General features: G+C 38.1%; 1 protein-coding gene across 4 annotated transcripts in view; it reads left to right on the top strand.

The window, feature by feature from the left end:
- Positions 1–16443, top strand: part of TTC29 (tetratricopeptide repeat domain 29) — a 250825-nt gene that overhangs the window by 56856 nt on the left and 177526 nt on the right. Inside the window, exons 1-3 of one of the 4 annotated variants that reach the window (XM_045552088.1) lie at positions 8265–8295; positions 9207–9253; positions 14715–14812. In XM_045552088.1, the coding sequence (XP_045408044.1) occupies positions 14721–14812 (92 nt within the window). In that variant the 5' untranslated portion in view covers positions 8265–8295; positions 9207–9253; positions 14715–14720. Of the gene's footprint in view, positions 1–8264; positions 8296–8461; positions 8572–9206; positions 9254–14714; positions 14813–16443 lie in introns of those variants that run through there. The other 3 variants (XM_045552087.1, XM_045552090.1, XM_045552089.1) reach the window with 3 other exon arrangements.

Raw genomic sequence — 16443 nt, 5'->3', positions numbered from 1 at the left:
AGTGTAGAATTGTGGGTATTAGAGGCTGGGAAAGGTTGGAGGGGGGAGGAGGCTGGTTAATGGATGCAAAGTGACAGCCATGGGAAGAGTGATTTCTGATGTTCTGCATCACTGTAGGGTGAAAGTGGTGAACTATAATTTCTTGTATATTTTCAAAAGGCTAAAAAAGAAGATTTTGAATGTTCAGAAAACAAAAGAAATGATAAATGAGGTGATGGATATGCTAATTACCTCAAATTGATCATCACACATTGTATGCCTGTATCAAACTATCACTCTGTATTCCATAAATATGTACCATTATTACATGTCAACTAAAAATAAAAGAAGAAAAAAGCATATCAAATGCCACAAACCTAAAAAATAAATAAATGAAAACATCACATTGTATCCCATAAATATGTGTTATTATTATTTATTATTTGTCAATTAAAACTAAAATAAAAACTTTGCTAGCCATGGAATAAAAAAGGAGAAATAAGTAAATAAACAAAATAAAAGTCTGTATTACCTTAAAAGTAGTCTACTGATTTATATGTTAATCTTATTTTAAAAATATCTTCACAACAACATCTAGACTGGTGTTTGACTAAATATCTGGATACCACAACCTGGCTAAGTCAACACATAAAATTAACCATCACAACTTCAGAAAGAAAAGAAAATGAGAATATTTATTTTAAAATAGAAGTCTTGAAACTGATCCAAGAAAGTAAATATAATAAATGCTTAATAGAGAAAGTCTCTTTTTAAAGTACCCACACTTCTCTGCATAGAAATAGGAGAAGGATTTGACTAGATTGGAAAGAAAAAGTAATAATGGGTAACTGATTTGGAATAATCTGTATCTTAAGAATCTCCTCTTGTGTTTTATATATGGATATGCACTCATGGTAGCTAAAACATGCACATGAAGTATACTTCAGTTGTCACCCAGTAAAACATAAAACTACAAGGTAAAAAATGGGACACTTATTAAAAATATAAAGAATCAAGAGTGCCATTTGTTTCATAACTTGTCATAAAATAGATTATGACTTTTTGATCCTCAGCTTTGTGCTACCATTTCACGCAAGCAAGATGACTTTTATAAAGCCTTAGTCTCTCTGAAAAATAAAAAATCAAGGGAGGAGGAGAATCATGAATGACAATGAATTACCAACACACTTTGTACATTCAAAAAGTGGTAAATGCCGTGGGCATGTAAGAAGAAACATATAAGTAGAAGACTAACCCTCTGGTGGAAATTTATTTTGCTTTAGTTTAAACCATCTGATGCTTTATTAAAAATAACTTAGAGCAAAGAAATTCTTAAACTACAGTCCACAATAAACCATGGTTTTGGGGAAGAGGCAAAAGCCAGAACCCCATGCAAAATTTAAGTAGAACAGCTCGGATGTATAGACTTCTCAGAATCTATTTGAAGAGATAATTTTGCTACTAAAGAAAACTTAAAAACCTTGCTCTTGTTAAGAGTTGGCAGCCTATGTTCTTCTGCCTCTGCCTTTAGCTGGATAATCATTTTGTGTCCTTGGATCTCAGCTTCCTCAATTGTAATGTGAACTGATGTTCTCCATTTGCCTAGAAAACTTTCCTGGTATTACTGAGCCACCGGCAGTTATGGAAACTCATTTGCAAATAAGATTCCATACCTCCTTGTGTCCAGCCTCCTTGTGAACATTTGCCATCATTTTATAAGGAAACTGGTTGGAAGATAGGTACAGTTTTTGGTCATGTAACAGAGCCAGAAATCTGGCCTTGCGCTCATTAATCCCTTTCTTCTTCACTAATCCCATTTTTTCCTATAGACCTCCAGCCAGTCTATGCTCATGCTCACGCTCTTTGGTTTATAAGTAATAATCAGGGGTGGACTTTTCCTCCATCCTCACTGCTGCATGTGTGACCTTCATTGTGAATAACCCCCTTATCCTCACAGTTCAGGGACCTGACTATCAAATCTACTTTGCTTAGCAAATCCAGATTTTAGGTTATGCAAATGCTAACTCTTAGTCTAACATAACTCAAATATTTATTCTAATATAACTCTGACTTCTATTGTAGCATAACTCAAACATCTACCTCTCTCAATGCCTCATTATTATTTTTTCCAATGATCCTGTTGATAGGTGGAGTCTTTAACCAAAGAGTGAAATTTTGATCTGTTTTCATTATTTTTTGGATATTACCAAAGAAGCTATCTCAGAGCTTTTTGGGACTCATTTTGACTTTTTCCTAATTTCACTGATGGTATAATGTATGGTTTTTCCATACATAACCAGTGTTCATAACCAACTATATGAAGAATTGTTAAGACAAAAGAAACTTTCAGAGTAAACCTTTAGTGTGGTTAGCGTATATACTCTTAAATACCAAAGATTTACTTGTTATAGACTACTAACTAGAATGATTTTGTTGAAATGTAAATTATATGCAAGGTTGCTTAATTTCTCCCATAAAAAAAAGTAGTCACGATGGATAATGATCTTTATTCATCACCAAATATGATCACCATCTCATAAAGTTTTGCTATTTAATTATCAAACTTTTTTTACTTCTTATATTTTAATAATTATTACAACATTTAACATGTCTGCACCTACTGTTAATGATATCTATCAGTGACTTTATTCCAGGTCTCTGAGGGGGTAAACTCTCCTTGTCATGCATCAAACTAGATACTTTCTCTTTGGCATTTTTTTGCATTCTGTTTCACTTTTTTTACTATAAAACCTTTGTTTTCATTCTTTTTCTGAAAAGGTATATTGAAATTTCTAAAGCTTTCAGACACATATCTCATACATGTGTCTTGAGAAATAGATGCAATGAAGGAAGTTTGATATCTTTGTAATGATAATTTAATGGCTGTACTACTTGATGTTAGGAAATTCCTCAAAGTAAAATAGTTGGAATGAGATTACAATGTGTGGAGTCATTAAGAATATCTGATAGGCACAGTATGAATCATGTATTACAATGTGTTCTGACTTAAATTTAAAGCATTAGCTTAAACAATCCTCTACAGAGTAAATAAATCTTGACCTAGATTTTGATTATTATCTTTCATTCAATCCGAAGAAGACCTTCAAACTCACTTGCCTGAGGCACTCATAAGCTCTAGGTTTTTCATGCTCATGAAAGAAAGATAAGAGTTACTCTTGAGAAGTGAGAAATCCTACGGTAAAAACTCAGAGTAGGGTTATCTCTTTTTATCCTTTAACCAAATCAATCACACCTTTGTAAAATCTTAATTTATTACCATGAATTTATCTGGCTCCTTAACACAAGACACGATAGTAAACTGATGGCTATGTGTCAGCATTAGTACAACCTAAGTGTGAGAGAGGGTGCTGTGGTCTAAATGTGTATCCCCAAAATTCATATTTGAAAATCCTATCCCACAAGGTGATGGTATAAGGAGGTGGGGCCTTAGGGAGGTGATTAGGTCATGAGGGCAGTGCCCTTATGAATGGGATTAGGGCCCTTATAAAAGAGGCCTCAGAGATATCCTTCTCCCTCCCACCAAGTGCAAACACAGCAAGAAGATGCTATCTATGAATGAGAAAAGTGGGCCCTCACCAGGTAACAAATCTGTTGGCACCTTGATCTTGGGCTTCACATTCTCTAGTACTATAAGACATAAATTTCTGTCCTTTGTAAGCCACCAGTTTATGGTACCTTGTTATAGCAGCCTAAAACAGAGGATATCATTTAAATATATCCCATTAGGTAATTTTATTTTAGAAGTAATCATTTCTAACTACTAAAGTAAAATTGCTATGCAAACTAATGGCCAAAAACCTGGAGGCAGAGATCATATAAAACCAGTAAGGGGTGAAGGTGGACCAGTAGAGTAGGTTCCTTGGGGTTGAATCCATGGTTCTAGGGGAATCAAGGGGCAGTGGTGAGGGGGACGTGGAAAGTCCTGCCTGATGTAGGAGCTGGCCACAGAAAGGGCGGCGGTGAGACTTCGGCTGGCATTGGTTTTACTATATCTCCATTGCTGCCACCCTCAAAATTCCTAGCAAATACTAAGTACATATGAAATATTTATTTTATGAATGTTATTGAACATAGTGGTGATAGCCTACTGGCTTAGATGTTGGCAAAGCAAAATTCTGTTTTCCTTGACAGAGGAAGGTTTATATATTGATGGTATTTCTTCTTATTATATAGCACGTTAACACTTCCTCCCTCGATGATTTTCATCCCATTCCTGCTTTTTAACTACAACCAGTACTCCCATTACTTCCAAATATATATCATTCAGTTCCAGATCTGTTTATTTAACTGCTTCCTTCACGTTTTCACCCTGAATGTCTAATTGACAGCTGAAATTTAACATGTCAAGATAGCACCCTGGATTTTCCCTCTCTCTGTTTCGCCTGAATAACCTAACTTTCCCTCTCCCAAATTTCTCCATTTCAGCAAAGGGATCCCCAAAGTACCAGTTGCTGAATCAAAATTTCCACGATTTGGTGGACTCTGCATTCAAAATTTTTCCTGATTCTTCTCCTTTCTTACCACGCTCTAGCTCTACTACCCTAACCCAAGCCGATCTCTTCACTACCAAGTCTCTCACCTAGACTAAGGGACGCAGCTGCCTGCTGAAAAGTTTCCCCGTCCACTCTTGTCTCCCTGTAGCACACCCTTCACAAGTAGTCAGGGACCTTTTAAACATGTCACAAAGGTCCTGTCACTGTCTTGTTTACATCTCTCCAATGACTTTCTAAAACACTTATAATAAAACCAGTGCCCTATATAGTGGTATATCATTTTGTGAATTCTGCAGACTTGAACCACAAAATTTCACTAAATTTAAATAACCCTTATGTCTTTTCAAGTTGGGAAAATAGACAGATTAAATGGCTGTGATATTCGCCTGAGGAGCAGAGAGATATTGAAGTCGGCTACTGCGTAGAGTTTCGTGGGGAGGCAGTATTGGGTAGAAACACAAGCTTGGTGTCGGGTTTACAGCTTTTCAGATTCAAAGACAAATATTTACCAGTTCACCAAGAAGTAATCAGAAAGTAGAAACTGATTTACATTAACCAAAATTCTAAAACTAGTTTATACACCAGATTGCCAATTTCTGTTCAAATCTGTATTTGATGAAGCAACAAATTCTGACAACTTAACTCAGGATATAAGTCTCTTTTTCAACTAGAAAGCAAATTGTAGGTCAGAAGATCCACTGGCAAGCACAGAATTAGAAAGGAGTCAGATGTCCTTAAAAGACATGTCTACTGGGCTTTGGCCACCGGTAGGATTGCATTACACTAGCGACATCTCTGTCTACATAGCTGGAATTAGCCTTTGGAATAAGCCCCAGCATCTTCAGACACTGGTGGAGGGCACTTGGAAAGGTCTTCTTTACCCTCTGCCTTCTGCTCTTTTTAGCAGTCATGACATTATCTCTTCTAGGCAACTTATATTTCAGTGGAATCCATTATAGGAAAAATTTTCCAAAAATACACCTAGGTATTTAGTCCACAAGTCCTCAGTCTCATGGGCCACACTTCTACAAGCGCCTTCATACAAGGTGCTGTTTTTACAGATGCTTGGTCTTGCCTATGATAGCTGATTTTTACAGCTTTCAGTTTCATTTAAAAGCCTCTCCTTCCCCTGCTTCTCAAACTCTGTTGTACCATTTCTGGTGCCTGTAGAGTCTATGAACTGACTATATGCATGTTTGTTTTTTTTTTTTTACTTTATTAAATAATCATCTGCTTAGCTAGTTTTGGTGGCACTAATATGGAAAACAATAAAAAATATTTTCATCCTAAATTTCATCAATATTTTAGGATAATAAGCTATTGGAAAATATCTGCAATTTTCAACATTTTCTCTCTGGAACAAAAAGTGATAATGGTGAAAATGGAAACATTGAAATAAACATTTTGGATGTCAAGTTTCTTGAAAATATTTTACTCTCCCATCAATGTGCTGTTGGAGCAGTGAAACGTGACACAGATGTGGTCCCCTGAAATCTATGTGCTTAACGACTTGCATGATGAGCTATATTTACTGAGGACGCTTACAATGGTAGTTTACTTAATCTTCAGCAGTGCTGCTGTCTCCATTTCATCTCTCAATCTGAAAAAAGGAGAAGTGATTTGGAGAATTTTTGAGGCTTATTATGTATTTTAAGTGAGACACCCATCTTTTTTTCTGTTAGGAAACTGGAAGGAATCATCCACTGAGCAAGTTCTACTTATACAAAAATATGCCTTTTGTCTATGAATTTTGTGCAAAATTAAGTGCATAAAATAAGTTCATTTTATTTGCAGTAAGCTCTTATTCAGTTAAAACAGCCTCGTAGGATATGCTTCTGCACCTCAGAAGGGTCTCCTCTTTCCACAAAACCTGTCACAGTTTCAAAAGCAATTGCTAGATGAACTATAAAACACTATTATGTTATTCTAGTTATTGGGATTGGCAAAGAGCCGAACTTAACAAAGAAGGAAGCACACAGGGACTTTTGGAAGGAGAAAGGGGAGCAGCAGTGATTCCGGTGGTGGAAGCCAGGCTGAACAGGGTGCTGAGACCATGCTGTTCTTTCTGGAGAGAGGAAGTATGTTAATGAAAGATACACTGATGAAGGGCAAATGCAAAGATATGAGCACAAATTAAGAGAATCATTGATAAAAGTTCATTGATATTCTATTTTATTTTATGGTTTCTTATGGTACTTGAAAAATTTTAATAAATCACATGGGCTTATAATTATTACAGTAATTAATAGGGTCAAGATAAAGGTATCACCAAGAGAAGCCAATGGCCATTAAACTGGTTCTCATAAGATGGTCCTTTCTGGGTGAGTCACTCCAGTCAAAGACCTGCTCCCCAGTTTTGCTGGTCCAGAAACTCTGCTGTATTGATCTCAGTTAATACTCAGTGATGATTAGCCTTAGTAAAGGCTTTAACCCAAATAAACCAAATTCACATATGCTGATGCATAAACTAAATGCCAGGACATTAATTTACAGTGAGAATATAATTTCCAGGAGAACCTAAATATTCATGTCATTTAGCTGAAGGGTTCTGCTTAGGGAATCCCATGAAATGTCAAAACAGGAAGGATAAAGAGAGTAATCTAAAAATGCCTGTGCTAAGGGGGAAAAACCTGTCTGGGACAGTCATTGTGACAATTCATGGATATCTGGTTTTTCTTTCAGACACATGGTGAGATCACACATACCTGCTTTCTCAGGGTCGAGCATAGCCATGTCAGTTGTTGGAATCACTGGATATCATTCTGCGTGAAGCCTTCTGAACTAATGTGCAGCTTACTCTCTGCCATAGAGCAGCCATGCTCCAGGTAGCAGAGGTTCTGCTTCTGCTGTGATGACAGTACGGAGCAAAACCTAAGGCTGACTTGTCATGATTGCATATTGTAAACAAGAAATAAACTAGATAGAGGTTCTTTTAGGCCACTGAGATTTGTGGTTGTCACTGCAGATGCATATCTTCTTATTAGACCATGTACAAATGAAGGAATATAAAATTGGCACTAGACTTCTCATCTTGAACACTGGATACTAAAAAAAAGTGAAACAATACCTTCTAAATTCTGATGGAAATGATTGTTAACCTAGAATGTGCAACTCTGCTGAATCATCATAGATAAAGACATCGTCATACATGAAAGAATTCAAAAATTTTCCTCGTTTTCTTTCTTTAGATGTTACTTGGGGATGTGTTCAGTGAAACACTTGGGTCAAACAAGAATGATTGACAATAATTTTCACATTGGAACTGATGATTGAGAGATATCAAAAACACTTTGAGAACAATGATGGGGAGTAGTAAAGATGTACTGTCTTCCACTACAGAATAATTTGCTTCTTTGGGGAGCTGCCATAATCTGAAAACCTTTCTCCAGAGGAAAAAAAAAAGGACAGGATGTGGGGCGAGTCTCTGAAAGTCACTTTGAGTGTTTAGCAGATCACAACTCAAAACTGAATTATCTTTCTGGAGACAGGATTGGGAAAGGTATTTGTGTGTGTCCTGACTGCAACAGGGGCTGAGGAAGAGGAAAATGAAAGACTCAGCCAGGTGGATAAGTGGTATTAGGTTTGGGAGGCCACGAATGCCAACCTCAGCGTTTTACCATCAACCTGTGGACAAAAGAAAAATGCTGCAAAATAAAGAGAATGCAGTGCTATGAAGGAAATGATTCAGGCGGCAACTTCGAGACCCTTGAATTATGGGAGCTAATTTCTGAAAGCGTCTAACTTTTGAAAGCAGCCCTACTTGAACAGTCTGCGGTGCGGAGTCCGGAGAACCCGGCAGTCGGTAAGCTCCACCCCAAGCTCCACCCCCAGGCGGAGTCTAGGAGCTGCCCCAATCCCGAGCCCCGGTTTAAGCTAACCCCGCCCCCGACCGCCCCTCCTCGTTCCTCTGTTTCCCTGGAGACGCCCTCCGCGTCGCGTCTCTTCGCGCCGGCGGCTCTAGGCCTCTGAAGCGCCACAGGAGGAGCAGGCAGCGCCTGCGCTCAGCACTTGCCGCCGGTGGGGGACTCACTGCGGCGGGACAGAAAACTGGCGCTGTCTCCAGGGCCAGTCCACCGAGGTTCGTGAAGGCACGGGCGGGGCTGGCGACTGGACTTTCTCAGCTCCTTGGAGGGGCGGGCTGTTCTCCAGGCAGTCCCTTCCCTGACCCTGACGGACCTTACCCCGTCAGTCTTTTTCAGGCTTCCTGAGTCCGGGCCCTTGGCATTGACCCCAAGAGACGAATTGAAAGAGGAATAGGGGCAGGAACTCTTCTCGCTCCCCAGTTCACCTAATCCTCTAAGGGCAGTGGAAAAACAGGCGTAGGAATAAGTCAATTGGCCCTGTTTATTTAGAACTAGGTGGAAACAGAGGACAGATGCTTTTGATTTGGGTAAAGATAAGTAGCTCCATCTCGTAAATTTGAAAGAACAAACAAATGGTTATCCCTAATGTCCTATTTGTATTGAAATATGTCAATACATATACATATTTCAGACGTTTTGGCATTTCATTGAATTAGTGATTCGTTTCTCATAGGATCCAATACACGTTGGGATTTTTAAAAAATCCATCTAAACTTAGATGGTGGGTACTTAGTTGTATAAATGAATCTTATTTCCTGACTTGGGGTGGGGAGAGGAGTTATTCTAGTGAGTGATTTTAAACTTTGTTTCTTCTCTCCTTTGCTGTGATTCTTGGCTTCCTGATTTTCAGGCTGAAGTCTGTAAGCCTGGTGAGACCACCAGCAGTAACCTGCAAAAGTAAGTCCAGTGCAGTGTGGCTTGCCTTCAGACACCTTTCCTGCTTTACGTTTTGATTTAACCATCCAATGAATGTCACTTAGTAGAAAATATGTACTTTCTACTTACTTTGTTTAACAACCTATCTAATTACCCACTACAGGGTGCTAGAAGTGTCCGAAATTATTGGACACTAGAAGTGAATTATTTTTTTACTTTTTAAAAAAGCATAATTAGTGATATTTCTTCTGTAATTTTCTTTTAAACTTTCATAGTAAAAGAGCTTGTGGTGATGATATGAAAAGTTTTAATTTTTATGAATGATTTTTAGTAAAATCATATTTATTTTGAACTCTCTTGATGACCTATAATGAATTTTCTTACCGTGGTTTATTAGCTTTATTTCTCTCATCTCAGTTTTTACCCCAAGGTGACTGAACCCTGGAAACACTGGTCAGCCTCAGACATAGTCACTTTCCAAGTAGCCTCTGTCTACACAGTGGTAGGCCTCCCCTCCTTTGTGTTTCCTGATGAAGGCATCTCTGGGGATAGAGGGCAGGAGGGTTACTCTTTGAAGAATTTTACTTGGGGGCCAGAAACTTAAACTCACACCATGGGACACAGTCAGCCTGACCCAGCACTCTCAAACCTTTCATCCTATGTTTCCCCATTCTCATTTGTCTTTGCATGTGGGGGCCAAACTTAGAGACTATAACTGTGATACAAGAGCCAACCAGCAGATCAAAGAATGCACCAAATCTCTTCTGAATACCAACTGTGGAATGGCTTCAGGCGGCATTTTGATCTTTGTCTCAGCACCTGTGGTGCCACATGTAGCGCTGCCCACTTGCTACCACTGGGGGAGGTGCCTCTGGGTCCTCCTAACAGGCTGCTTCAGCTTGGGCTCCCAGGGGTAAGCTCCTTTTGGTATCAAAGAGGTACCTCATTCTCCTTCTCCCTTACTCACCTGAACCTTTCCTGTAGCCAGTTTCCCTTCCTGTAGCCATATCTATATTATGTGTTTTCCTCTGTGGTGTTGAGCTAGGAGAACCCTGATGAAGTGCCATAACTAATGGTGACCTGTTTCCTTTTCATTCACCCCATAGCACTAGTTGCATTCCTCATTGTTGAGTCTAGATTGGAGCTCACCTAGGAGCTTTGAACACTGCCTAGCCAACACCAGGGAAATGATGCAACTCATGTTAACAAAGAGCAAAAGGTTTTCTTTGCTTTACAGATATAATTTAAACCTGAAGTGCAAGGTCCCTAAACATGCTAGCATTTTTTCCACTTATTTTCCCCTTGACTGCATACTAGGGTACAGCTACTTCCTTCTTCAGAAAATTCACCAGAAATAAGACTGAATTTATAAGGCATAAAAGACATGGTGATTACTTAGATGAGAAAATAATTTGATACAGGATCCCTTAAAATATTTGGTGTATTTCAAATATTATGTGTGTTCTAAAATTCAGATCACACATTATCTGTTATATAAAATAAAATGCCCTATACGGCCATGTATTGATTGTGAGAAATGAAATGCCTTTTCTCAACAGGCGTAGGCAAGGTGCGATGTGGGGGAGAGAAGCCCGCTCAGCTTCCACTCTGACTCTGAGCTTAAACTTTCCAACAGCGATTGGTTGAGGGATATTTTTTTCCAACTCCAGTTAATAACTTTTTTTCCACTTTATCATACAGCTCTGACCACCCCCCATTCAGAGTTTATGCCTTGAGGCTTGCCAGCAGGGCTTGCAATACTTACACTAAACTAAATTTAAGAGTAAAGGTGTTCCTGCTGCTAATGTTCTCAGATCAGAGGAAAGCAAAATGAAGGAACTGGCGGCTGAAACTTTAATGGTAGGAAACGTTGACTGAGAATTTGAAAAAAAAAAAAAAAAAGATTGCAGTTGATCTGTATAACAAAGAAGACGTATTCCTTTCCACGTATAGCATTCATTTGCACTGCATTTCATTAGATGCTTATATTTTCTAACACAAATCATCTAATTCAAATAAACATCAAAAGGGATAAATTTTATATAACATACTCATAGGCCAACTTGTGGGGGAAGGTTAAATGCACCTTGATGGGATATATTGGCTGGATCAATGCTTCTGAGGTCTGGTCTGTCTGTAAGTAGCTGGGTCTTCCTAGTATTTGGGGAAATTGCAAGCACTATTTCTCATTTTGAAGCTCCTTGGTGAACCCTTCAAAGAACCCTGAAATAATGCAGAGATCACCCTGGTGTCAATGCCCAATGCATAGTGCCTTGGTAAGCAAAGTGGGGCTCTTTGAATAGAGTCTTGACTCATAGAGCATGGAATGCCCCAGCTGAAGGGGAAGCATAATCATTGTTTCCTTCTCTCCCTCTTGGAATCCACTGGAACTAGACAGCTCAGGGTTAAGAACTGAGATGGCCCAGATGTTGACTGTAACATCGGAAGACTCAGGAACACAGTCTTCATAGCTTCTCTGAAGCAAGCTCATGTGTCCCTTCAAAACTGTACATGTGGTTTAACTCTGGATTGGTCATGACTTCTTGCCACATGTTCTGCATAATGTTGCCATTTTGTAAGTTCTGGTTATCCAAGTAACTCAACTAATTAATATAACAGCTAGTAAGAAAAATGGATTTTTTAAAATTAAACAATAATTAATAACAATAATTATTTAAACATAATTAAGTTACATAGTGTAATATAATATGTTTCTAACGTTTGTTCTATAGGAGAAGACTAACATTTCCTGTTTAGACTGTGCACTTTAAAGCTATAACCGTATAAAAATAAGTGGGCATTATGTTTCATAGATCATATCATACCTTAATAAACTAGGTAATAAATATTAGGATTTATTATATCTAAACTTTATTATATTTAAAACATTGATCTGCATTAGAATTCTCTTTAATTATGTAAAAAATTATTCTTAAGCCAGGTTAATTATTTTTTTTTTAGAAACACAATACTGCCCATTTTTACTGAATTTCAAAAGATTTTCCCTCACCTTAGTGCTTTCTCATCTTCAGCCCCACCATGGCTTTGTAGCACTAGAGGAGTATCGTGTCTCAGCCATCTACAGGTGGCTCTATCTCAGGTCTGACTACATCTTTCACCTCCACTTCTACCTAAATCACTACACTCTCTCACTCAGATTTCACAGGAGCTGCCTAGCTGACCTCTCTGATGTCTGCCCTCCCTCCCCCTACAGTCTAACCTCAAAAGGGAAGTCAGAGTGATCCTTTCAGGGTGAAAGTCAGATTGTGTCACCTGTATGCTCTAAATCCTCCAGTGGCTTCTTACCTCAATCACAGTAAAGGCCAGTTTTTATAGCAACCTTCAAGACCCTACACCACTGGGACACCACCAAAATTCTCTTTAACTTCCCTGACCTCATCTGTTTCTGCTCTTATTTCGTCATTTGCTATTGGTGGGCATTTGGATAGTTTTTAGTTCCCTGCTTTATTTCTCACTGTGAAATCTTATCATTATCTGATGGTCTATATATTTTGCTTATTTGTATATTATATTTCTCCATATTTATGCCTACAATGTAAAGTCTATGAAGTTAGATATTTTTGTTTTTTTGTTCACTATTGTATCTTCAGCACCTAGAACAGTGACTAGCACCAAGTAGTAGCTCAATAAATTTCTGTTCAATATATTCAAAGCCCAGATTGATTGTGATTTGCTCTAGGTCACACAGGTAATAAATGTTGGTGATAAGTGATTTAAAACCCAAAATAAGCCTTCCAGTTGTTTGGTGAGGCTAAGGGTAGAGGTCAAAGCTGGTGAACATAGTAGGGGTGAGATCAGGAGCCTCTGGCGTTTTGGATGCCTCTCTATTTAATAGAAGCATGGGTTCTTTTACATCTGTGAGCCCTTGCAACATGTGACAATTTTTCTATTCTAAGTCCATAGGTATCATGCCTACACTTCTTCCTCTTTGGGGTAAGGTTTAGATAACTTGATTTTGTAGACCTGCTTTCCTTATTGCTCACCACTTGGCATATTGCATTTTCCAAAAAGGGCTATAACAGTGTCTCCTGTACTATATTCTCTTCTTATAATGTGACTTTGATAGTCTCCCTTAAATAGGTAGTTCTATGTTCATTTGCCTTGAAACTGGGCAGGCTTGTTATCATAGCAGAAGTGATGCTGTGGGACTTCCAAGGCTAGACCCTAAATGGGGATTCAGCTTCTACTTGGCTTTTCTTTGGGATACTTGCCTTTAGAGCCCTGAGCTGCTACATCAGAAGTCTCAGGTTGCCATGCTGTGAGGAAGCCCAAGCCACATGAGGAGACCTCATGTATGTGTTCTGGGAGACAGCCCCAGTTGAGTCTCAGCTAATAGTTTGCATCAACCACCATATATACGAGTGAAAACACTTACAAAAGATTCCTGTGCCCCACCATTGGGTTATCCCAGCTTCTGAGTCTTCCCACCATGGGCCCCAGTCATCATGGAGCAGAGAAAAGCTATCCTATTATATCTTCTCCTAGTTCCTGACCCATGTAAAGTATGAAAAATAAAGTTGTTTAAAATAACTTTTTTAAACCAATACGTTTTGAAGTGATTCATTATACTGTTACAGCTATGTGTTTTCTCAGGAGAGCTGTCTCCATTTTGAGAATTATTCTTAGCATCTATCACTTCTAAAAGAAAGCCTTTATTTGTGAGTGATAAGGCTTTTAGAAAACAGCAAAGTGTGGGCAATTTTCCATCATTGATTGTAACAGGAAAGCAAAGCATAAACATTTGAAATCCATAACTATCCTAAAAATCTTCATTCTTTAATTTCTTTTTTTTTTTTTTTTTGAGACAGAGTCTCACTTTGTTGCCCGGGCTAGAGTGAGTGCCGTGGCGTCAGCCTAGCTCACAGCAACCTCAAACTCCTGGGCTCAAGCGATCCTACTGCCTCAGCCTCCCGAGTAGCTGGGACTACAGGCATGAGCCACCATGCGCGGCTAATTTTTTTGTATATATATTTTTAGTTGGCCAGATAATTTCTTTCTATTTTTAGTAGAGACGGGGTCTCACTCTTGCTCAGGCTGGTCTCGAACTCCTGACCTCGAGCGATCCACCCGCCTCGGCCTCCCAGAGCTAGGATTACAGGCGTGAGCCACCGCGCCCGGCCTTTCATTCTTTAATTTCAATCATGTCCCTTAACAAAACTCTTACCAAACCTGACGATTGTCTGAATCATCAATGCATTTATCAGGTTTTCTCTTATCCACTTTGTGGTGGAGATGCAGGCAAGAAATAAATTAGCCAAAAGGCAGACAATAAAAGAAAATAATGAGAGAGGCAGCCCGCAGACTCCCCTCACTGAACATCACTCCTGAATAAGAGAACCGTAGCTCTACATATAGAGGCATTCTCAGCAAAGACGACAGACTGTGGATCTCTAATAATGTCTTAAAGGGTCCTTTGAAAGATTGCTTCTTTCAACCATCATTTCTGCTTATTTTTTTCTAGTCCAAGATGGCCACCCTGCCTCCACTGCCCATGACACGCCCAAAGCTTATGGCCTTAGCCAGACAGAAGCTGCCATGCTCCCCTGTAACAATTCCAAGGTACGTGCCCGGGTTTTCACGTCTTTCCCTACAGAATGAATTTCCTACAATATTCAAAAGGTCAATAGCATATCTCAGAAAATAAAATTGTTTAAAGATAAGAGAAAAATACATTGTTATATTCAGAATATTCAAATTTTCTGTCGCAAAGGATTGATGACCCCATTCAAATACTACAAATATATTTATTTATCAAGCAAGTGCTCCTTTGATTGTTTTATTTCCTATTGCAATTATATCATGGCACCTATAGAGTTTTGGAGATAAGATTCATGTTAAAAATGTACGCGCAGGATAGAAAGAAGAAGTTATAGGGATGAAAGGTGTATTGCTTTCAATCCACAAGGTCCCGAGTGCTGACTTCTGTTTTGGAGAAAGGAGGGTGCAGCCTTGCTTCTAGGGTCGAGTGGCAGGCATGAATTAGCTCATGAAATGATGCTGGCCTGAAAATGCATCATCAAACCACTGCTGCCCATGAATGGCTGCTGATACTGGAGTTGTTGCTGGGGAGATGCAGGACAGAAAACTCAATGCTTTTTATCATAATTATGAATACTAACTGAGATTGTCCAACTTTGAAATTTCCATTTGTGATTTTTTAGTCTTTTAGTAATACATATAGTATTTATCGACATAAACAATTTGCATATGTAGGTTTGATTATTTTTTCTGTGCATGCTTTTTTTCAATTCCTGCAAGGAATAATGATCAAAGTGTTACCAGACTTCTTTGTTCTGAACTTCATTTTTAGTATTTCTGGGAAAGACCAAAGCCCTTGGACCAAAATAAATACATTCAGCTAAAGTAACATAAAGATTTTTTAAAATAACAAATCAAAATTTCCTTTTTCTATAGCTGAGAAATCTTTCAATAGATGCATAATTCATGTGCATACTACATACACATGTTCTTATTTTTTGTTTTACTTTTGAAAATGTGAAATATTTACAAAGCCTGAAAAAGCTTGTTCTTTCTGTCTTTTTTAATGGAGATTACATTTTGTTTTCAAGATGAGCAAAAACATAGCCTAATCTGCCGCTCCTAAAATAAGATGGGTTTTAAAGAAAACTTTTTCTTATATTCATTTTATTTAAGAAAAACATTTTTATTGTAACCTTTTAAGGCAAAGTTTATATTAACATTCTTTAATAGCTTCTGAATAAAACATAGGTATTTGTTTTGTCCCATGTCCCCATAGTTATGAGAGGTTGATAGCATGCTTATTTTTAAAGATAAAAGAGAGTGTTATGAATGAATACACTACAAATATATTTCTCAATAAAGTCTTCTTTAAAATCATTTTGCACATTGAATCTTTAATAACGATTCAAATTTTATGTGGGATTAAAAAAAAAACTATTCAACCAGAAGTTCAGGGAAAAAGTTAGTAATATTTGGGACAAATAAATATTACACATTTTTATCAAACACATGTTCTTGATTCAAGATTCTGTGCCAAACAAAATATGACTTCAGCAGTTGAAAATTTATACTGTGAAGCAATGTGAGCAAAATGGAAGACTTCATAAGCTTTGAAGAGAAAACTCTACTTATTTAAGAATGTGAATTGTTTCAATGTGTTGGTGTTTTATTTGTTTACACACTGGGTTTAATATTCTTCCCTATCTTTT

This window comes from Lemur catta, chromosome 5 (assembly GCF_020740605.2).
Source record: "Lemur catta isolate mLemCat1 chromosome 5, mLemCat1.pri, whole genome shotgun sequence".
Classification (NCBI taxonomy): Eukaryota; Metazoa; Chordata; class Mammalia; order Primates; family Lemuridae; genus Lemur; species Lemur catta.
The sequence above is the reverse complement of the archived record's forward strand: the minus strand, read 5'-3'. Positions and strand labels throughout refer to the sequence as shown.